Below are 24512 nucleotides of genomic sequence, written 5' to 3' on the forward strand. Positions count from 1 at the left end.
TAACATTTCTATACTCTGTAATATTGATATAAGAGAACAAACCATGGTTTCCAGGAATTATAAAGCACTGTGGTCCATCGTATTCTTTCAGCTTCAATAGTCCTTGAGGAACCTCTGGTTTGTCCACCGCAATATGTTGAGCCTTATACCAGGGGGGAGGCTGGAAAGCACACTCAAAAGGGCTAAAGAAACGTCTTTCATATGTAAATGAAGAAGGGTTTGGATACCTGTTCATTAACTCGACAGTGGTGACAACCATAAAAGAAAGTGGTTCAATAGCAATATGATACTTCCTCATGCATGATATGGTCTATTAATGTGGACATCTAAGTAAATGGCAAAGTAAAAGAGATAAGTACTTATTTTTGCAAGAATATCTATCAAATAGTCAAGATCTACAGATACATACTTTCACAAGATTTTTCACAGTACGGAGATCATTCTCTGAAAATGAGACATAAGAGCATTCATCATGAAAGATTCGTAGAAAAATTACAAAAGTAGAGAGTATCCTTAGATTTAATACATATTTTAAGCAGTCAAATTTGTGCATGTGGTAGCTTGGTGGCACAAAGGAGAATCTACCGGAGCTATCTATTGTGAAAATTTAAAATAACACCTTGAAAGATGCAAATCTGTACAAAGATGCAAGTTGCCGCCATAGGCCAACATGTATCATGGTGATGGGGTATCACTAGATGGCACAAAGGCAAGCCGAAGATACCCCACACATATATTGAGCTAAATTCAGTAAAATTACGGAAAATTAGGGACAATCACAAAATTCAAGCTTCATTCTAGTAAGATTCATGTAGGTCTACAACACATGGGCTGATCCGAACCAAAATCTTGCAATTTTAGAAGAATACAAAATACAGGTTTCCCAAATTTTGTACCTAACCTCAAAAATTCTGAAAAAGAGTGGCAAAATAATCAAATTGGACTCTATTTAAAGTATGATTCAGCTAGATCTACCTTCTAGTGTTGGTCTACTTTAACTTACCACAATTTTGTTGTCCAATTTGAAATAAAACATGTAAGTTATGTCTTTAAGATATCTCCTCTTGACAATAACTTATATTCCCATTTCTATACAAAACTATATCTCCTACACCAATATACATGGCCAAATGTCTTCAACTTAGCCATGACAAGCTATTTTAGGCATTAATGTCTTTAAAACCTGTTTTAGGCTATGCCAAGGCATACTAATGTGCTAGCAGCATGTCAAGCTATGCCCATACACAGCAAAGCACATACCCTGTCAAGTCTAGTTTGGCATGTCCTATGGCACTAGCACAACAATCGGTGAACGTATACACCATAAATGTTTTGTATCTACATAGTACAGATCCTATTAATAAACTGCATATGCATCTATCAATGAACTCACCTTCTACATATGCCCTATGAAGCCTTATTTTTGCTCACTTATCCTACCAATCTTTTTCTGACCACTAGTTCACTAGGCTCTCATGTTGAACTCAAAGTCAAAAATTTAAAAACCAAATTATCAATCTTCAATCTACTGTGTCCAATGGGAGCCACTCAAGAACATTCCCATAAATATGATTCATTTCTTCAAGTTAAGTATTAGTCAAAAGCATTAGACAACAATTCCAATCATTTCTCTTGGTATGTTCTATTATTCCACAAATCAAGTACATCTCCAGAATATCCCATGCAAGCCTCCAAATGCATGTCTACCAAATAATCTAAGTATTGCAAGAAGTTGAGAATACCTAATTTCTTTGTTTCAAAAGACATCCACTTTACCGCCTATGACCTATTGGATGAAAAATGCCTAGGTTTTGGTTAGGTCTAGGTGATAGCCTCATAATCTTTTATCATGTTTTAGTCATGGATGGCCGTGCCGATTGACACGCTCCGTGTCGACCGACACTTGTTGTGCCAGTAGTGGCACGGCACTTAAAACGAGATACACATCATGCAAACTCGTGTGCCAAAAAGCATGGGTGGGTGCCAAGCCAAGCCATTACGATCATTGTGCCATGTGAAACCTTTTCACTTTTTACAATTTTTTCTATTTTTATCAATCATTTCCAAATCAACTGACCAATTGATCATTTAGAAGGCTTAGATAAAATTGATGATGAAAGACTAGAGATGATAATAATGATGATGATAATGATGAAACTTAGTCTGGTGATGGTGATGATAGAGATGAGACGTACATCTCTATTACACAACCTTCTTAGGGAAGTATTATTTTTACGGAAGACTTGCGTCTGTAGGTAGCAGGACATCAAGAGAGGTGCGCCCACAAGATAATATGAGTTCATCTTCATTAATCACACCCAGCAGAGTCATAATATTCTTATTATACTCTACATCTACAATCTACAGATACTTATGATGTGCATTTACCTATGCCAGTACTGTTTGTTCCTATACATGTTCAATATCCATATAATAAAATAGAAAAATTATAAAAAATTTATTTGTACGAAGACTATGTGAGATGTTACAACGAGCAATACTATTAGTGGATGAGTTTTAAAAAATACGACAGTATTTAATACAATATTCTCGTATTATTTTTGTGCCGACAAATGAAGTTTTTGATCCTTCTCATTCTATATTCGACTAGATATTAATTTTAATAATTGAATAATTATCAATTAATATTATGTGTTGAATGTTATTATGTATTCAATTTTATTACGAAGTGTTCGATCATTAATATTAGTTTTAATAAATGTATTCAATAATAATGTGTGTTGAATAATATTTATATTTAACTGTTACTTTACTTTTAATGAAATTGATCATTTACAAAAATAATGTAAACATAAAGCACTATAATGTAGGTTTTGATATATATATTAAAACCAAAAATCAAAGATTAACATACCAAAAACCCAAAAGCATCTCTTACTATCCTAAAAAATTTATTAAAAATATTATAAATGTATACTAGTGGCATATAGGAGTGTGAGCATATAGGGGTATGCCACTAGCATGCCCCATGCCAACCGACACGTTCTGATGGTGGCACAGGACGAAATATGCCACTAGCACAACTATTGTTGGTTTTAGTAAATATTAATAAAAATATGTGGATTTGAATGGCTTAGTATGGATCATAAAAGAAATTTGTTAGTTTATTTTCTTGATTTCACAAATCACTTCAAATGATCGCCTAGGCACTTATCTAGATGACCCATTGTTTGCCAATCTATGATTTACAGCCTTTTAAAATTTTGCCTAATTTGCATATAGTTTTATCAACAGTATATTGAAGTCGTATTCAATATCTAGATGACCCATTGTCTAGTTATTCATTATTATTTTTCCATATGGCTAGGATTTAGGAGAAAATAATTAAAGTCGTATTCAGCTATAAAAAGTTTGATGATCTCATTAGCAATAAATGAATAGATATTACTCAACAGATAGGTACTATTTCAATGCGCAATGTTGCTGTAAACATAGATTGAAGTTTCAGCCAATCTCAATCCGCATCAACATAAACGGATCGAGATGGCCAAAAAGGACTAGTATTAATCAATGTTTTGAAAGGCGGTGACGGGCGACAAAGTAGTCTAGCATTTTTAATATAAAAAAATAAATAAATAAACATACATAATACAAATATATAATATACATTATATACTTAATATAGTATATACAGAAATTTTCATAGTGCACTAAACCAAAATACTAAATAACACTAATTCAACAAAAATGTCAGAAAAAGATTAATACTAAAAGTTAACTCACTGTTAATCAACAAATTAAGTGATTAACATTTAATAGTATGTTACAAACCAGACTAATGAAAGAGTTAGATTGGGTATTTGGATTTAAGAGAGTTCTTGATTTTGATAAAGGGATGGAAGAGAGATGATATAGGGATAAGGATACTTGCGATTAGAGAAGAGAATAGGATGAAGGGGAAGAAGGGGTCGCTCCTAAAAGAATTAGGGTCGTGACAGATGAGAAGGATCTAACCAATGTAGGCTAGGGGACGATATGAAGTTAGGGTAAGAAGAAGAAGAGAGAGAGAGGGAAATAGGGAGAAAGAAGATGGATTCATAATATAATGCAACTAGGATGTACTTCACAATACTTAGAGACTATCTTTGGACCCAAACAACAAAAATAAAACTCTAAAAACCAAGCGTTCTCGCCACGGCGCGTTCGAACACGCCCAAGGCCGTTCAAACGCGCAAATTCTATTCTCTGTTTTTGTGAATGTATGCAGGTGTTCGAACGGGCCCAAGGGTGTTCGAACACACAAATCTCGTTCTCTGTTTTTATGAATACGTGCAGGCGTTCACATAGTGCGTTCAAACGCAGTCCCAGGCATTCGAACGCCTCCAGCAAAAAGTCTTATTTTCCAAAGCAAATTTATTTCTTCTGATACAACTTGCTCTAGCTCTAGTTGTATCAATTGTAACACATTTTCCTTCAAAAAAATACATTCAATAGAAACAGAGAATATTAAGTAATTAACAATCTTAATTTTTGAATTAACAAGAGAAATTAAGTAATAAGAAACAAAGAAAAGCATATTATTAGATAATTATTGAATTAATTTCTGAATTAAGTAATTAACAATCTTAATTAATACAAACAGAGAAAAAACATTCAATAGAAACAGAAACATTCAACAGATAAGCAGATAATTACTTCTCTAATTGAAATGTTAGAAACAAAGACAGTTAGACAAAGAGTGAGACTGTGAGAGAGAGAGAGAGAGAGAGGGAGAGAGTGAAAGAGAGTGTAAGATTGTGAGAGAGTAACTGAGTGAGAGAGAGAGAAAGGGAAAGAGGATAATGGCCTATACTTCTACTGCCGATTGTGGAAGGGAGAGCCGGAGAGGACGTTGCCGCAAGCCACCGCCTCAACTGCCTCGTCGCTCGCTACCGCCAGTCGTGGAAGGAGAGCAGGAGATAGGAATGGGGATTTAAGGATTTAGGGATTTAGATAGGAGAGCAGCGAGAGAGAGAGGCGTAGCGAGAGAATTTTAACTTTTAATATAATGGTTAATGGGTTAGTTATTTTTAGTGGATATCTAATCCGTTGTAAAAACCCGATAAGGCTGGTCGGCGGGCCGAAACACCAGCCCACCTTATTGGGCCACACGGCCCGCCTTACGCCTTTTGGCACTCAGGCAGCATGCCAAGGCGGCAAAACTGCCTTCCACGAGCACCAGGCAGAATAACGAGGTGGCCAAAGTGCTACCCTGCCATGGCGGCCGCCTTTTTCACTTTTCAATACACTAGTATTAATGGTTCAGACCGGGCCATATCGGGTTGAAATCAGCTATATCGAGCCAAAACAAACTAGTATCAATGGTTCGAATCTAAGGCAAATCAGAAACTCATATAATTAAGTAATAACTTTATCTATTTTCTCTCTCACGCTCTCAACTCTTTTCTCATGTTTTTCTCTCAATGCATCCCTCCCCCAAATCTTGATGATGTCAAGCAATGCCATAGATTAATAATTGGTAAAGATAATTGTGCCGAAGGCACGTGCCATACCGATCCCCAGTCCACACGCTCTTGCCACACCTTTGGAACACTTTGAATAAATCATTTAGGGTATTTAGAAGATACTTTTTGTGTCTTTGGCATGATAATTCTTAGCATTTTATTTGAATATATATTTATATATTAAAACCTACATTAAAGTCTTTTGTCCTTAGATCATTTTGGGAATTTACGCCAAAAACACAATTTATTTTCTTATTGTCACTAGCCCATTTTCAGTTTTCTTTGCAGATGAGCCATTCCCTTTATTTCTTCTAAGTTTGGGCTACTATCATTTAGTGCTCATTAAATACTAATGGGACAATGTAAGAATAGCGAGAATTGACCCATACTCTTTTTCATTTTCTCCTTTTCTTCTACTTCTTTTTCTTCGTTTTCTTCTTTAAGTGCTTCTTTAATCTCTTAATCCATTTTTTTTTTCTATGTAAGTCTCTCTAATCGCTCTTTAATTATTAAAGTAAGAGACTAATCAGAAATAGTGGTGCAATAATTAAAATTAATAAGAGACTAATTATCTCAGAACTAATTCTGATTAATCTCTTATTTTATTAATTAAAAAATGATTAGATGACTTGTATAGAAAAAAATAATTAAGAGATGGGAGAAGAAACAACAATAGCAGAAAAAGAAAATATATATATTAACAACTTTCGCATATATAATAACTTCCGCACATTTATTAATAACTTTCGTTGTTTTTTCTATACACTATAGAATTTACATACTTCATTATTACAATTTACATAAAAATAAATAATAATCATGCAAAGTCATATTTTTTGTTATTTAACTAATATTAATTATCTCACTATTCTCTAATTAATCTCCTACTTTATTAATTAAATAGCGATTAAAGAGACTCGTATAGAAAAAAATGATTAAGAGAAAGAAAAAGAAGCAATAGAAAATGAAGAAAAAGAAAAAGAAAAAGAAGAATAAATAGTAGCAACATATGAAAAAAAATAAAAATAAAGAAGAGGAAGAGTATGGAGCCACTTCTCTCTCTTATAGTGTCACATCAATATTTAATAAACATTAAATAACAGAAGAACAAACTTGGAATAGAAAAATAAAACATAACTCGTATGCAAAGGAAACCAAAAATGGGCTTGATTGACAAAAAAGAAAGCCAAGTGTTTTTTTTTTTTGTGCCGGTCATTTTTGTAAATAACATATGTTATCTAAAATATAGCAATAGCTAAGTAGAAATATTATTCAAAACATAAAATTGAAAATATTTCTTATTGACAATTCAATAATTAAAAACTAACACCTAGTCAATGAAGCACGGATACGGACATGACACAATATGGACACAATAATATAGCAAATCTTGAAAAACTAAGATACAAACACTGCTAGGATATGCCAATAAATAAATTATATATATATACACATAAAATTATAAATTATCGATTTATAATTAAAGATACATAAAATAGCATATTATGTTCATACAACAAAAAATAGGTGCACAAAGCAACAAAAATATTATAACATCACAAAATATATAAGAGTCTATGGTAACTAACAAATAAATGAGTGACAAAAAACTCTAGTTCCATCACATAATACAATAAAGAGTTCAATAGGTAACTTCATTCTTCGATGGGTGTCTTCGGTGGGTGTCTCCTTGTTCTCATTCCATTCATCTTTAAATATTACAGTCTCCAAATCCGGATAATCTTGGCTACTTCTAATATTCCATCACCATCAAAATTATCAAATCCATCTCCCCTTGTGTCCCACATTTTGATTTCTCCTTCCAAGTATTCTTTAGAATTTATTGATAGAAGGTGAAGATTACTATGTACAAATACTAAATCTTTAGCTCGTTCTGAAATTATCTTGTTTCTTTTCATTGAATCAATAAATGAGTGCGTACTCCAATTCTTCTCCCAACATGAAGATGAGTAAGGTTGTCTAATTAATTTAAGCACTAAATTTTGAAAGCGCCATGATTAACCCACTACATCTTTGGATCAAAAGAATTTTATTCTTCAGTAGACAAATAATCCACAAATTCTCTAACACGTAGAGAAACCAGTATTGCCCGCCTATATAATTCTTCTCTCCTCCGCATTAGTAAAGAATCTCCTTAAGAATTTGTTCCTTGTTGTGGAAACTTCTATACAGTGCTACACGATTTGAATCCTCTCCAATCCATTTTGAACTATAATACCTATTAAGATGATTTACAGAATATGATTATCAAATTAGTAAAAAAATAGAAAGTCATATAAAAGAAGGATGATAATCACCTTGAATTTAAAAAATGTGCTAAGTGGAATGGTGTATTACCTTTGTCTAACCTATCGACTAGAAATCTTATACACCATCGAATAAAAGGAGACTCCTCGCTTTCCATCTTTTGTTCATACCTATAAATGATTGTCTTAACATGTTTTATTATTGTATCCCACATTTCATATATCATATGCAAACAAGGTGTATCAATATCTGTAAATCTCAACATGTTATAAAGAGGCTCTGTGAAAGCAAGTATATAGTCAATTTATCCCACCAAATGTCACGGAGAATTTATCCTTTAACAAGCTGTCTTGCCCAAATCATCCTCTCTATAAGAACTCAATCTACCACTGATCACCATTGATTGAAGGCCTTGTTTGATTATACTGAATCTCTTTCAGCATTATAATTACTGAGGCAAAGCGAGTGTTTACAATGGCAAGCACCTTCAAATTCACAAATTCATTAAAAATGGCTAACCTCATTGAATGTTGCATGATAAAAATTTTGATGCACATCACATCTTCCACTACTGAAATCTAGTTCCACTCGTCAAAAACAATTTCATTCACCTTAATATTATTCGCTACACATTTTTTTTTTAAATACGGTTAGGAGTATGAACTATACATAGGGTCCAAAAAATATTTGGAAATTGATTATAAAGTATCATCTTTGCTGCCTTGCAAATAGGAGCATTGTCAATTATCACCTGAATTACATTTTGAGACCCCACTTCTTCAATGACTTCACTAATCAAAGTAGAAATTAAAAAAAAAATCCGTATACTCTCCTTCACAATTAAAAGCCCTCAAGAACATAAGGTTACTCTCAGTTACAGCCGAAAGTTTATGAAAGGTTTTCTCTATGCATCACTCCATCCATCACATACAATAGTAAGCCCTTTCACCCTCCATATGCTCTTGATATGTTCTAACCATCCCTGAATATGCAATCTTTCTTGTTGAAGGAGAGTAGTTCTCAGTATAGTGTATCGAGGAGGCAAATACCTTAAAGGTAAATTATTTGCTGCAAATGAATAGGCGCTAACATAAAAATGGTTCCTTGCTAAATGAAAAGGCAACCCTACTGAGTAAAACATCATTGCAATCCATAGTGCAATTGGTTACACACATTGAAGTTAAATGCCTTTTAGCTGTTATTACTCTTCTTTTCTTTGGCTCTCCCTTTCTTAATGTTTTTGTCATACCAAATCTTGGATATGTAAAACTACTAGATGTTGAAACTTGGATACCTTTCGACAAAGGAATTAGCTTGGGCATTGCAATTTTTATTCTCAATTCAGCCTCCTCCACAACTCTTTTCATTTTCATAATATGTTGGTCATTCACTTTTAGGCAAACCTTAGTTCCATGTCCAATTAGTCTCATCAAATGTGTTTTTACCCAATATTATATTCCCTTATAAACTTGCTAACAGCAATTGCATTAAAAATTTAAATTGCCTCCGCCTTATCTTAAGTTTTGTGACTTAGTTACATAATCATCAAGATTCCCAGTTTCGGCTGCGGTTTCGGCCGTTTCGGCCGAAACGGGTGGGAACGGGTCGGATCCAAGGGGACATCAATAATTGATGTCCCCACCCCCCACCTGCCTCTCTCCTTTTTCTCTCTCTCTCTCTTTCTCTCTTTTCCTCTCTTTCTCTATTTTCTTTCTTTCTCTCTTTTCTTTCTCTCTCTTTCTCACGGATCTCTTACTCTCTTTCTAACCAGTGACTGAGTAGTGCGTAGATCTCCATCTCTCCAGTGACCTCGACCTCCGGCGACGTTCTTCGATAACCTCGATCTCCGGCGACCTTGGGTAAATTTTTTTTTTAGTTTTGTCTTTTTTTCCATTGTGCAGTAGCTGCACCTGCTGCTGCTGCAGCAGAGAGACTTCTTTGCCAGCAGAGCAGCAGTAGCAGCACCTGGTGCTGCTTATGCAGTTATGCCTCATAAATTTTAAATTATTTTATATTTTATTTTGATTTTTGTTTATATTTTTTAGTTGCAGAGCTAAAATATCAATGGCTCCAAAAGAGAAGTCATATGATACCGACATTGGGTGGCAACATTGCAACACTATTGGGCAAGATAAAAGACGCGTTAAATGCAACTAGTGTGGAAAGAAAATGAGTGGTGGTGTCAATCGTTTGAAGGAACATTTAGCTGGAAGATAAGGAAATGTAGCAGCTTGCACTCAAGTGTCTTTGGAAGTTAGAAAGTAGACGTTGACTCATTTAATTGGCAAAAAGAAAGATAAACAATCTGCACAACAAATAGAGTTAATGATTTGTGAAGAATTGATGCATAATCCTGTACACATTGATAATGATAGCAGTAAGCAAAGTGAGGAGGATGAGGAGGAGAGACAGATGAGGAGGGCAATGAAAGAGAGTAGAAATATGCATAGAGAAGAGGAAGAGATGAGAAGAAGCACTGGTGGTAACTTTTAGAGATCTAGATCAGTTAATATACGAGGAGAGAGAGAATATAGGGGCAGCAGTTCTACCCATAGGACTCCTGGTGTTACAGCAGAGTCTGAAAATATTGGACCAATGGATACATATCTTCAAAAAAAATGGGTCGTACACAGACTTCAATCAAGACAGCTCTCAAAGGAATTAAAAATGCAAAGAAACACATTGGTAAAGCTATCTCTAAATTTTTCTTCTACAACCATATTCCTTTCAATGCAGCTGATAGCCCTTACTATCACACTATGGTGGATGCTATACAATCAGTAGGACTTGGTGTTCCCCCTCCTAGTTCAAATGATATTGCTACTAAATATCTTGACTCAGAGGTAGATGAACTTCATACTTATATTGAGATATTTAAACGGTATTGGGATGAATTTGGTTGTACACTGATGTGTGATTGGTGGAGTACACAAAACAGAAGAAATATAATTAATTTCTTAGTGTACTCTGGCATGCGAACAATATTTTTGAAGTCTGTGGATGCTACTGCTCATTTCAAAAATGCAGATTATATTTGTTAGTTGATGGATGAGGTGGTACAAGAAATTATTGAAAAAAGAGTAGTCCAAGTGGTTACTGATAATGGGGCAAATTATAAAGCTGCTGAAAATTTACTAATAATTAAAAGACCTCATTTATATTGGACGCCATGTGCTGCACAATATATTGATCTGATGTTAGAGGATATTGCAAAAGAGCCTGAAATTGATATGGTCATATGTGAAGGTCAGAGGTTAACAAATTTTATATATAACCATGGTTGGGTTCTTAATTTACTCAGGCAGATGACTGGTGGTAGGGAGATTATCAGACTCGGCGTCACTAGATTTGCCACTCACTTTTTAGCCTTAGAGAGCATCATGCGCTACAAGGATAATATTATGCGGATGTTTACATCACAGGAGTGGTCTATGAAAATTAAAAATATGAAACCTAAAGATAAATCTTTAGGTGAAACTTTGAAAAATATGGCTCTTAGAAATACATTTTGGGATAATATTACAGTTGCTATCGCAGTATTTGAGCCTCTTGTCAAAGTATTAAGACTTGTAGACAGTGATAACAAATCTGAGATGGGTTTCTTATATGAGACAATGGACATAGCTAAAGAATCAATAAAAAAAAAATATAGTCCAAAGTTATAGGAAGTAGTGGAAGATGATTGATTCTAGATGGAATAAACAACTACATAGAGATATACACGCTGCTGGTAAGCATACTTGCCCGATATTCATAAACAAATTCTGTGCGATAAAGAAGTGAGTTATGATTCAATTAAATAATTTTATTATTATTTGTTTCAAGTTTTAACTTTCAATATAATCAATAAGCTAATAATATATTTCTGATTTCAGATGGAGAGATAGATTGAGAGCCGGGCAATGCAGTACTGCTAAAGTTGCTGCAGCTATATCTCATAACACTCCAGCTGAATGGTAGTCTATTTATGGACGGGAGGAGACACCAAATTTGACGTCAATAGCAAAAAAGATTTTAAGTCAAACTGTGTCTTCATCACAGTGTGAAAGAAATTGGACTACTTTCTCCTTAATCCACACAAAAACATGCAACCGATTGACAATGGAAAGATTGGAGAAGTTAATTTTTTGTCATTATAATATGAGATTGAGGGAAAGAAATTTAAGAAGAAAGACAGAAAATGAACAACTGATTGATTTAAATCATGTTTTTGATGAAGAAGACCCCTTAACTCCATGGATCAGAGAAATAGAGGACAGGTTATTAGATGACAGAGATAACCCATGGTTTGATGAAATATTGGAAGAGACCACGACGAGGGCGAGGGCTGGTACGAGTCATTCAGCAGCGAGAGATAGTATACCTACTAGTACTAATCATAGTCCTGATGATTCATATGGTGGTGACATCATTCCATCTACATTTGTTGAGAAAAGTCAAGGAGGCATAAGGAGTGAAGACAGAGAAACTGAGGATATATATACATATCAGCGACGTCGTCATGAGATGCATTTTGGTTCCTATGATTATGGTACATCGAGTATTTATTGTTTGGAGCCATCACAAGATCCATATGCTAGTTATTATCCTCAGTATCCTCAGTATTCTCAGGCACAAAATCCAAATGCTGGTTATTATCCTCCTCAAACGCAAGTCACACAATAAGATCCATACAATATGACTAGTATGATGGAATTATTTTTTGGAGCATCAGGTCCCAGACATCAATATTTACAAACTTATAGTGATTATGATGATGAAGACTATAGAAATTTACGAGAACCAGCTCGATATTCAACAAAGTTTTAAATTTTGAGTAAGTTAATACATTTTTTTAAGTTTTTAGACTTCACATGTGAGTAATTTTTGTTTTCTTATTTTTTGTCATTTTTTCTAAATTTTTCTGCATTTTTCTGCATTTTTAAATAATATTTAGAATTTTATATAATTAAAAAATAATCCGATCCGATACGAACGGCCGATACGCATCGTTTTTCTAGACGGCGGATACCGATCCCGATCCCGATACTAGGAACCTTGATAATCATACAATGGAGCACTATCATCTACATTATCATTATTCAAACTTCCACTAGCTCTACTAAATTCTAAACTTTGGTTGTTCATTTTTTCTCATCATTGCATTCACTATAATATTAAAATAAAATAGTTAACAAAATAAATGTCACTCACTAACTGTGTCAGAACTGAAAAAAAAATTTGAGAGTAGAGGGTTGCACGTGCATTAACATTGTCACAACCCGAAATCGAAATCATAATCGGCCATGTACCTCAATACGCTTGAGATACATAAAGCTTTACTAATACTTCCTAGTATACAATGACAAGAATAAATAAAAAGAATTTACTTTATTTAATTTAAATTTTTTATTATTATTTATTATTAAAGATAGTGATTTTTAGCATGTGGACTAAAGATTAGAGATTTCAGTTGTCTTACTTAGACTCAGGTTAGTAGGTTTACTCACATATTTATTCATATTATACTTCGTACATTTTATCAAACCATATATTTCTTTGTGTGCAAATTTATTTATCTGTGCAAATTTATTTATTATATTTTTTGTGCAATTTAATTATTATAATTCAGTGCATCGCTTTAGTTTGTGTAAATTACAAATTTTAGTGGTAAAAAATATAACTAGTATTGGTATGACTTAGAGAACAATCCCGGTATAAATCGCTTGTGACTTTCCATGGTGACTCAAGTCTAACTAAAAGTCCAGGAAAAAGTCTTAGTTCTACTCACTGTGATAACTTTCTTAGGTGACTTTATCGAGATTACAAAATAGTCCTAAGATAGATCAAAAGACTTACTGAGGTGACTCTAATCTCTCTCAACAGTTAGTAGAAAAGACAGGGTGTATTTATCACATAGTGACACTTCTTAATGACTCTAACCAGATCAGCTATGAGGAAAAGACTCGAGCGTCATCTCGATGTAGCTTCTAGTTGATGTGGATCCATAGGGTATAAACCTATTTGAGACGAACGACATTATTAGTTTTTAGAATAATTTTAATATGTTGAAACTAAGCATGTTATGAGTTATAATTTTCTATTATTAATATTGTCATTATATTAAAAGCGTGCTTAGTAGAAAATGTCATTTTATATCACTGAATTTAGATTTTATTTAACACTATAAATTTTAGATTGTTGGCTCATAGATTTTTGCTCTTCTAATATTTTAGGTAATGGTCAACGTGGCGACTCAGCGAGATGCATCAAGACCCTACCTCCACTTAGGACCTACCTATTTACCTTTCCGTTCCTTTCATCTTATGTTTTAAACTATTTGTTAATTCAATTCATTTAGAAACACATCAATCATGACGTTGTTTATTTTCATTACATTTAATTTTAAATTAAATAAAGAAAATTCTTTTTATTTCTTCTTGTCATTGTATACTAAGAGGTATTAGTAAGGCTTCGTGTATCTTAAGCGTATTGAAGTGCATGGTCAGTTATGATTTCAATTTCGGGTTGTGACAAACTGTATTTACTATTTAAATAAAAATTAATGTGACCCAACTAAATCATGGAATTACTATTTAAATAAAACTAACATAGAATTAAACAATCAATAAATTAACTCACACTCTCATAGTTACTATAAATACTATTTAAATAATACTAAAATAAAATTTAAATAAATCGCTAACTCAGTGTGTTTAAATCACTAAATAAAACAAAACTTTAAATTGCTGTCACTATTCACTATTGTAGTGACATATAAAGAAAAAAAACCCCACCTACACCATTAATCAAAATAAAAACCCACCTACCCACCCCATCTACCCACTCCTCAACTCAGCTAGAGAGAGACCTTCGCAAGAGTGCAGAGTGTCAATGTCGGGAGAAGGGGAGCTTCATCGTCGGCAGCGAGAGCATTGTCATCGAGAGAGGAGGAACTTGTCGACGGGAGAGTCGTCGAGGGAGGAGATCTAAGGTAGGCTACAACTTGGAAGTTTTTTGGTTTTAGGGTGAATTTGCGGGTTTTAGAGATTGGATTATAGTTTTACATGCTATTGGGTTTGGGGAAGGAAACAAACCCTAAACCAAAATCTATTGCCTGCGACGTGTCCATAGCATGTCCAATTTTCTTTTAATTATCAGATACTCGTTGGCATATCCAATACATGTCAATGGCTTATCGGCCAAATGTCTATGTGTCCTCGATGCAGACACGGCCACGACACTCATTTTGCCTGTCCGTGCTTTGGAGCACCCAATTGAACATAGTTAATCTAACATGTTCCTATTTAATTTTGACCCAATTTGTATGAATGTAACATATTAATTTCAGATTTTTTTTTTAATTTTGAGAGAAATCTAATCATGCTAAAACTATAGCAAAAGATTACAAAATTTGGGCTCAAATCAATTCATATAAAATTAATCTAATATATTCCTATACTAATTTTGACCCAATTTGACATTAATTTTTATTTTTTAAAAATATAGGAAGATTTTTGGAGCAATCAAATCTTTTTTCTTTGATTTCTACATTTTTCAAGAGTATTTTTCATAGATTTAACACCAAATACTAAATCTGTGAAGAAAGACCCTTACAAATAATACAACCCAAATTAGTATGTGAAGTGTAAATAAATTTTAAAAAAAGAATATGTGTAGACTAATATGGGTTGGCACAAAATTGTGCCAATCTAGCACACACCGTGCCGATCAGCAAGGGTCGACACACCTTGGCGTAAGGTTGTGCCAGTAGCACAATTTGTGCTGGGTGCCAATACTCTATCGGCGTAGCATTTGCCGGTCAGCATAGGGCATGCCGACCAGTACAACAATTATTGAATTGGTTACTTTCTAATTTCTACTACTTAGAGCATAGTTTCTAGTTTTGGCCGATCCCAGTTGCTGCTGCAGACGACTGCAGCAGGCAGCTGTCAACTGCTGCTGATAGCAGCAGCTAGAGAGAGAGGGAGAGAAAGAGGGAAAGAGAGAGAGAGTGAGGGAGAGAGAAAGGGAGAGAGAGAGAGGGAAAAAGGAAGAGAGTGAGGGAGAGAGGGAAAAAGGAAGAGAGTGAGGGAGAGAGGGACAGCTGCTGTTGACAGCAGCAGCTAAAGAGAGAGGGAGAGAGGGAAAGAGAGAGAGAGTGAGGGAGAGAGAAAAGGAGAGAGAGAGAGAGAGAGGGGGGGAAAGATAAAAAAAAAGAGGGTGAGAAAGAGAGGGAAAGATAGAAAGAAAAAAAAAGTGTAGAAAAGAATGGATACTTCAGACTAATAGTTAGAGGAATAGAAAAAAAGAAAAGAAGAAAGAGGGATTTTTAGTTTTTTAGTTTTTAGGCTTTATATGTGAGTAATTATTATTTCTTATTTTCTTATAATTTTTTCTAATTTTTTAAAAATTTCTCAACATTTTTAAATAATATTTAGAATTTTATTTAATTAAAATAATCCGATCCGATACGGGCGGCCGATACATATTGTTTTTCCGGACGGCCGATCCTGATCTCGATACCGATTTTTGGAACCTTGACTCAAAGCATTCCCAGCATTCCCAAATTCAATGGATAATCCTATAGATAACTATAGGATTTGTAAAATGCATGATAGGACATAATTTAGAAAAGTTGAATTATGTGATGCTTGGAAAGAATTCTTGTAGGCTTGTAGCATGTCCAAAAGCAAACACTTGAATTGAATGTGAATTCAAAATAATAAAAGGAAAAGAATGTGCAATATAGACAACTTTATAGCATAAACATATTGTGCTAGATACTTAGTTTGTAATATCATCCCTTTGTCATACTTAGTAAATAATTTGGAGCCCTCCACAAATGCACTTAAGAATTATTATACGTCTCAAAATAGTAAAGATAACAATGAGAAGGCTACAAATGAAAATTTTACTTTTTTTTCTGCATCAGAACACAACAGAACATGTTGTAGAAGCTTCTAATGTATATTATATATGGTAATTACTGAGAAAACAAACAAAAAGAGGAAGCAAGAAAGACAGCAAAATCCATTCCATATGATGGGTTCAATATCATTCTCAGTTCAGAAAATCAGCATTCTAGTGCACCACAGATCAAAAGGAAGGCTAGCTTACGCAAGATCCCCTCCGATAAGAAGCAAATCTCCACGTGGAAGCCTACACATGGAGCCGTGAACTTTTAGCTGAATGAAAGGTTGGGCCAAAAGTCGAGCCACTGCATAGGATGAATTTCCACCATCACCAGTATCAGCAATGAAGTCAAACCACATATCTTCTCTTTCATCAAAATGATCATACAAAAGATCGTGATTTTTAGCTTCATCTGGAACCTTGTTCATTGCAGCCTTACAGGAGAATGTAGAAGATTAGAAGAGGGAAAAGAGAAAATACAGTCTCAAAGTATGAGTAATGAGTATAGTCACGGCTCACGAGATATTGAAAATCACTAGAAGCAAAGTATTTTCAAACATTTACTGAAAAATATATATGAAAATGGGATTTGCTTACCTTTATTTTTTGATAATGTCAACAGCCATCTGGTTATTACGGTAGGTACAATAAGTTATAGGAATCAAGTTATTCTACTAAGCAAAGTGGGAAACATAAAGTTCAGGCTAAGGAAAAATAACTTCAATGGAACTAATAGAAGCATATACAGGCTTGAGGTGATATATTCTAGCAGCTAACCTGCATCATGCGCATATCAAATCGGCCAAGGAAAAGTGTTACAGATACCAAGAGATCAAATACTGTCTTAAATAAATCAGCTGATGTCCTGTATCATGCAAATGAATGAAGATGTAAGCATATTTTCTAATCTGATCAAACTTCAATAGTTACTAGAATACCTACCCAGAATACCAAGGAACCATATCCAAGAAATCAGGTTTCATCTGTTTTTGCAATTTTTCATGCTCCGATAATGATGAAGGGTGAGTTAGAGCCCATCTGTAAGGTTCAGAATGCATTACTAAAAGTATATTGAGACAAGGAAACATCAGACTGAGCTGCATGCAACACTCAGCAAGCATGAAATAACAACCAGACTAGACAGGATAATTGGACAGGCGAACTACCAGACCAACCACTAGGCCAGTTTGGTTTCATCAATGAACCCAAGAAGTCATTGAACTGACAAACAATGTACAACCTGGCAGTTAATGTAACTAAGCGGATTGTTAGAGAACCAGTTGGTTTCTTCATACTCTCTCAAAGACCTAAGTGCCCTTACTATATTCATTAAGAGTTCTCCTTATCCTAGAAGCATTTTGGTCTTGAAGGATTAGATCTCCTTAAGTACACCAGCCCTCTGTAAGTTAAAATAACACATCTATGAATATAAAAACTAAATAGCTAAAACTTACAAGTTACAAATCCATGAACATGTTAACATAGGATTGATTACATTACTATTAGATCATTGCTAAACATGTTGATGATTTTGAAAAGGTTAAGATAAATTTGTTAGCATGAGCAACTAGTTCCTTCTCTTTAGTTACATCCTTTACATTCACATTAAGCCTTAGTATTAATAAGTGATATAAGCAAATCTGTCAAGTAATGCACTCAAGTGTTTATGATTAGATAGAAAAGGGTTCAGTAGCTGAAGACATCATATATTGTGAAGTAGTGTTAGAAAAGGATTCAGTGTCGAATAGAGTGAATCTAATAGTATAATTTGATCTGATTAATGTGAATTAGTCTAATAAAATTTACATACAATATATATTATATCATATATAAGTACTTTTAAAAATTTTATAAAAAAAATACTAGACCATGTTGTCATCCATCTTGGCACCTGCCTTCAGCCTAGGCACAAGGCATAGGGTGACTGCCTGTAATCCGTAACCACCTTTCAATACAACACTACTCAGAAATACCCTACCCAACCCAAAACTACTCTTACCAAAATATCTTACCCAAGAAACATTACCCAAGCTAAGAAACTAGATTGAAAAATTGTCGGATCCAAGTTGTTCCATCTTGCTTTAAGATTAGATGTTGGAGAAGATGAAAACCATTGTGTTCTAAAAAATAGATAGAGGCATTTATGGCATTATAGAAAACAATTGTTTCCAGTGAAAGAAATATTTCCATCTACCCAAATGGTAGTGTTAAGCTAACCCAAGTTGTTTTCTATGCATATTTGGTAAAAGAAGGCTCAATTTGCAAATATTGAAAATACACCCGTACACCGCAAATAGATGAAAAAGCAAGATATTAAATGCAATTTTCCCTTAAGAAATTACATATTATATATGTTTTTTTTATTTTTACATAGATTAATGCTCAAACTGGTTGACTCAGTGGTTGAACTACTGAACCAGTGACCCCGGCATCTAAGTAGGTTAACATCTGTTTTAGTTCTAACAGCTATGTTGAAAATTCCCTATATTGAAATTTCCAAATTGTCAGAAAAAGATGATCTAGTGGACAAGCTCTGGCAAAGAAAAGACTATAGAGAGCAGGATTCCCTGTTGTTATTTTGATGACTCAAACTTGTGACAACAGTGCTTATTGAGTTCACATCTTTTCAAGGAACTTGACATGCTAAAGATAATATAGCAAAGCATATGCAGAGAATTATGCATACCCTGATGACCGCTCCACAACGTAGTTAGCCATGTAAAGGCCAATGAAAGTTGCCCATAATGAATATAGGGGAGAAATTTCATCTGAAGGACCAGCACAGGATCCACTGCAGACTAACTGGAGAGTTGCATGATCAGAGCAATGAAAGAAAAATATATGGGTATATCGGTAAAAAAAAATTATAGGGCTTCAGATGCAAAGAAGAATAAGAGAAATAAAGAATCACAAGAAAGAAAGGAAGAAATCAAATCAAATCAAAGGTAACATCATACCTCCCCATAGATGACCCATTTAGACAAAAGCGGATAATCATTAGCAGATCCAACCGGGGCAAACCAAGATGAACAGATCTGATCTTTCAACTGATACATATGAAGAAATCTTGATATCCAAGTGTTGCCATCTTCATTTTCCCAAAGTGAAAACAAGTAAGTAATGGAATTCCTCCTGTCAAAAGATTTTTCTCTCTGTAGAGCACGATTACCACAGTGACTATAGAATACACAACATGCTATACTTATCACCTGCATAAGATGAAAGAAAGCAACCAGTCATGGAGAATTTTGACAAATAAATGTAGTTCTATTCCCCTAGTACCTGAAAAGCCTCAAACATATGTAACAAACTTACAGTGCAATTCTGAATGATAGCCAATATTTCTGGTATCTTTCCCGCCACACGAGCTACTAGCCCAATGTACCAAAGGCCAAGAAATACAATATGAAAAGCAATAAGAAAAAGGACAGATGAAACATATATTGTTAGAAATAAAGAAAGATTCATCCTCATGTCAACCCCCATTGACTGAAAACTGGGAAGATGATATAAAGATGCCACAAAAATCCAAGCGACGTACCTGCATATATTTAATATTTATTTTACATAACAATGCTTTATTTCCTTCGAATGATTAAATATCAGTTGCTTCCAAAATATCAGTATGGAAACAACATCAAGGTAGGTTCAGAAAAATTACTCACCAACGGTTAAAGTTTGAATAACTTGGTTTAATTGTCTTCCCCAAAAATGGTGATGAGAAGAAATAAAAGAAACCAATCAAGCAAAGGTACATGGACCACCACTTTATGTTGTTGTCCAGCTTCTGTATGAGGGTATGCATATTGTCGGATGAGATGAAGAAAAGACATCCAACTATTACAGCAGTCATAATATGCCTTGAATGTTCATGAGGATAAGGGTATGTATGTGTCAAGATCGTCCTAACCCTCTCTATTTTAAGGGTGTCCAACAATGGACTAGCAGTCTGTTTGTCAGAACCCATCCAGAAATCTCTAGCAGTTCATAATACTATTAAACTCAATAAAGGTACGAAGTAAGCTCTATCTTCGCCAGACAGGAAACTTCAATATGCGTATAATCTGCATAGATATAGTCAAATATGCAATGATGTTAGTTCATGGAGTCTTTGATTAGGAAAGGAACACATATATCTTTAAAACAGACAAGATGGAGCTAGAACAAGTTTGTGAAAGGAACTCTAAATGTCATAGCTTAAATGATAACAGAAATATTAAACAAGTTAACTAGGAAGACAAGGTTCAGCTATAATAGTAACACAGACATCCAACCTCAATATGGGTGACACCTCTTCTCTCCACCACTTCATTGTGCAAACTAATGATAAAGGCTTCATAATTTAGGCTTATTCTACCAAAGAAAACCAAAGTAGGAAGAAAAAAAAATCGTGGTGAGGATTTGCATCTCATAATTTAGCTGCACCACTTCAATTCACTACCTTCTACATTTCAAAGATAAAAACAAAGCCTTGGACTACTCTTTCTCCAATCTAACATTGGAGTTGTTGATGACAGAGGTCGAGTTACCATCATCATCTAGGGCATTTTCCAACAATATGATGGTTGATATGCAAGAAATTAAATGGATGGGAGAGCTGTAACAGAAATGGTAGATTCCAGGACTTTCAACCTGACATCAACTCTCTAAATACTTGCTTTATGTCTTTTTCTGTTTTCTGGTATTTTCAGGTTAATTTCAAGCCCATTAGCTGTTGGGTCTGCTTTTTAATTTGTTTTGGCCTAGTTGGGTCATGGTTTACTTAGGGTTTTATGTTGGCACTATAATAGTTAAAAGACATTGTGTTTAAAGAGTTTTGATGAAATAAAGACGGCTTAAGCTTCTTCAAGGGTTTCACGAAGTGTAGGGTCTTTTTCTGTAGATCTACTATCTTCTTTCATTCCTTATGTGTTCTTCGATATCTCCAGGACATCGCAACTTCATTGAAAGCTCAATCTCAGATATTTTGATCCAAACATCGTCGGCTTCCAGATCTGAACCTTCAGATTAGATTTCAAATTTCATCTTTAGATCCAGCTTCAGCACAGGTTTACAATCCTGGATCAGATTTCTTCTTTCCATTGTTTCAGATCAAGAGATGAGTTCCAGATCTGAACCTTCAGATTAGATTTCAAATTTCATCTTTAGATCCAGCTTCAGCACAGGCTTACAATCCTGGATCAGATTTCTTCTTTCCATTGTTTCAGATCAAGAGATGAGTATAACGATTGGTAACATCTTTCAAGACCTCATATTTAATTTCTTATTCTTAGATCAATTATTGCTGGTAGATTGATCCCTTGCATTGGCATATATGTTCTCACATTAACCTTTTCTTACAATAGCATTTGGTGGAATTTTTTAAAACCTATCAATTTTCTGCACCAGAACCTATAAAATTGACTATTTGTTACTCTTAATCTACTTCTTTATTAGTGTTTTTATTTCAATTATGAGTGAAGGACCCTATTTAGTGAAAGTTTCCATGCTTCCAATGATCAAGTCAATCTCTTGAAACCAAGACACATTGCTTATGACCATAAATTTTAACAGTTTCATATGTTTATTTAGAGAATTTCTATTTTACTAGCTTCTCTTTATTTAAATTGTCCATTTGTTGAATTCTCTCAGTTTAGACATTTACATATTTGAGGTTATTTGAGATCATTTAAATCTTCGAGTCACTTAGTCAAATTTGAATTTAGTATTTACTATTTAAGGAAAAGTTTGACGAAGCTGTAACTCTAAACCATGAAGAATTAGATGTCATGGAAAGAAACATAGTTGACATATGAGTTCAGATATATCTCATGGATATTTAACTTTTATGATTTACATGATGTTCCTTTTCTGTCTACCCAAATTGGGTGACTTCTAGGGCTATCTAATTATATAGCATTCTAATTTATTCTATTAGACAAAAGAAATTGCTCAAAACCTTACTTTTCCACCATTATTCTCTATTTTCTTGGTCTCTTCTCTAATTTGTAGCATCACAGTGTGGAAGATTTGTGGAATTCACCTCCTCTCCTTTCAAATTATGTACTGATCTAATTCTTGCATCCATCCTAAGCAAATAAACTCCAAACCCTTCACATGTTTTTAGTAAACAAGAATGCAGGAAAGGGAGGACATGTCATATAAAAAGCATTATAAAGTGATACCTCCAGTAATAGTTTCGTCATGCAGCAAAGAGATCAACTTGGGAATTAAAAGAAGAGACAAGCAAGATCGATCCACACCTTCTCTGAACTTAAAGGTTTGTTACTTTTAGTTATGAAACTTTTAACAAGGATGAGGTTTATTGACCAGTACTGCTGCATGAATCAACTTGGGAATGAGAAAAAGAGAAAAGCGAGATGTATCCACACTTTTTTCTGAACTTGAAGGTTTGTTAGTTTCTATAATGAAACCTTTTAATGGGGCTGGTGTAGTGCCTGTACTACTGAACAAATCTCCTGCTTGGTCTCTAGTAGCATTTCATTCATTAGCTCCACATTGTTCATGACACATAGTTGAATACCTCCTTTTTCTAAGTTGTAATCTCACTTCTTATACCCTAAATTAGTGGGTTAATATTGTAAAGTGGCTAACAAATAGAAATCTTTGTTCAAAGCGATCAAGGTATGCTAATTCAAGGTAAATGAGGAGATTAGGATTAATGATTTGACTAACTTAATCAACGATGATAAAGATATAATAATCGGAATGAGTGTCTTAATAGGATAAGGATGTTATCCAAAAAAAAACTCTTCAGTGGTCAGAGCTTCCTTTTAAGATTGTCACACGCTTGACATTTATAAAATAAATTTAAAAAAAAAAAACTTATGTAGATGTCTTAACAAACAGTCAAGTACATTCAAACTGGACAAAAGTTACAAAACTAAGGATTGAGAGTTTCCACAAAAAAAGTGCTCAGATATATGAGCAACTAAAATTCAGTGTATGCCCAACAGAATGCAAGTACACTCAAATGCCACAACATTAATTAGCCATTGCCAGGAACATAAAAACGTTGCAATTTTCCACAAGCATAACAAGCCAAAAATAACTCCAAGTGCACTTCCATTTTCACTAGAATGACAACAGGTATTAGTCTCTACCATCATTTTGCTTTTAACGTTCTTCAATCAAACATTACTATCAATTAAGAACCCCAACCGCTCACCTTTTTCACAGCATTGATCCACCAGGTAAAGAAAACCCAAGAAACAAGACCCACAAAGAAATTAATCCAAGAGACCAAGGGAGAGATTGACAAAATAAAATCTTTAAACAGATAGGCGAAGAAAGAGATACCGGGATACAAGGGGGCAGAGACGAAAGAGAGGGGAGTTTGGGATCAGAAGGGGGGTTGCGTTGGCATCTGAAATGTTGGGGGAGGGAAGAAACGGCATATTCCCCAAAACAGACGCACCCACCTTTGTTCCTTTTTGCCAGGAAATTATGTTTTTATTTAGAAGAAATTACATTTTACCACCGCCCCGATTAAGCCTAAATTTATTTTACCCTTGAAGAGCTTCATCTGTGTAAGTTTAACCCCTGTGATTAGATCCGAATTATAACCATTACTTTTTTTCTTCGTATTTGATTAAATCACACCTCAAATGATAATTAGAGTTAAAATTATAGAGAATTTGAATAAACAATTTAAGGTCTTTAATATTCAGATAACAAAAATATAACATAAACATCTACCTATTTAATATATTTATCGTATTATTATTATCTAAAATATAATTGGTACTATTTTAAATGTCTCAAAAAAATATTATCTAATTCTCTACAATTTAATATTTAATAGGTATCTTTAAATTCAAGAAGTGATATAAATTTTATAGTTATACTTTCGTTTAAACCACAAGGATTGAAATGATATAAATA

General features: G+C 34.1%; 1 protein-coding gene across 3 annotated transcripts in view; it reads right to left on the reverse strand.

Annotated features, from left to right (window-relative positions):
* LOC140798038 (uncharacterized) overlaps positions 1–24045 on the reverse strand; it is a 46328-nt gene extending 22283 nt beyond the window's left edge. For 2 of the 3 annotated variants that reach the window (XR_012110768.1, XM_073151758.1), the window contains exons 1-9: positions 23928–24045; positions 20294–20692; positions 19944–20169; positions 19586–19837; positions 19315–19430; positions 17571–17666; positions 17406–17493; positions 16833–17062; positions 43–227 (exon numbers count right to left, since the gene is read on the reverse strand). Coding sequence is in view for 2 of the 3 variants with exons in the window: in XM_073151758.1 (XP_073007859.1) it covers positions 43–227; positions 16833–17062; positions 17406–17493; positions 17571–17666; positions 19315–19430; positions 19586–19837; positions 19944–20169; positions 20294–20595 (1495 nt within the window). In the remaining variant the exon portion in view is untranslated. Of the gene's footprint in view, positions 1–42; positions 228–16832; positions 17063–17405; positions 17494–17570; positions 17667–19314; positions 19431–19585; positions 19838–19943; positions 20170–20293; positions 20693–23796 lie in introns of all 3 variants that reach the window. The other variant, XM_073151759.1, reaches the window with a different exon arrangement.
* Positions 24046–24512: the final 467 nt, after the last annotated feature.

Source organism: Typha latifolia, chromosome 11 (genome assembly GCF_019914945.1).
Source record: "Typha latifolia isolate L0001 chromosome 11, TyphaL0001v2, whole genome shotgun sequence".
NCBI classification, from domain to species: domain Eukaryota; kingdom Viridiplantae; phylum Streptophyta; class Magnoliopsida; order Poales; family Typhaceae; genus Typha; species Typha latifolia.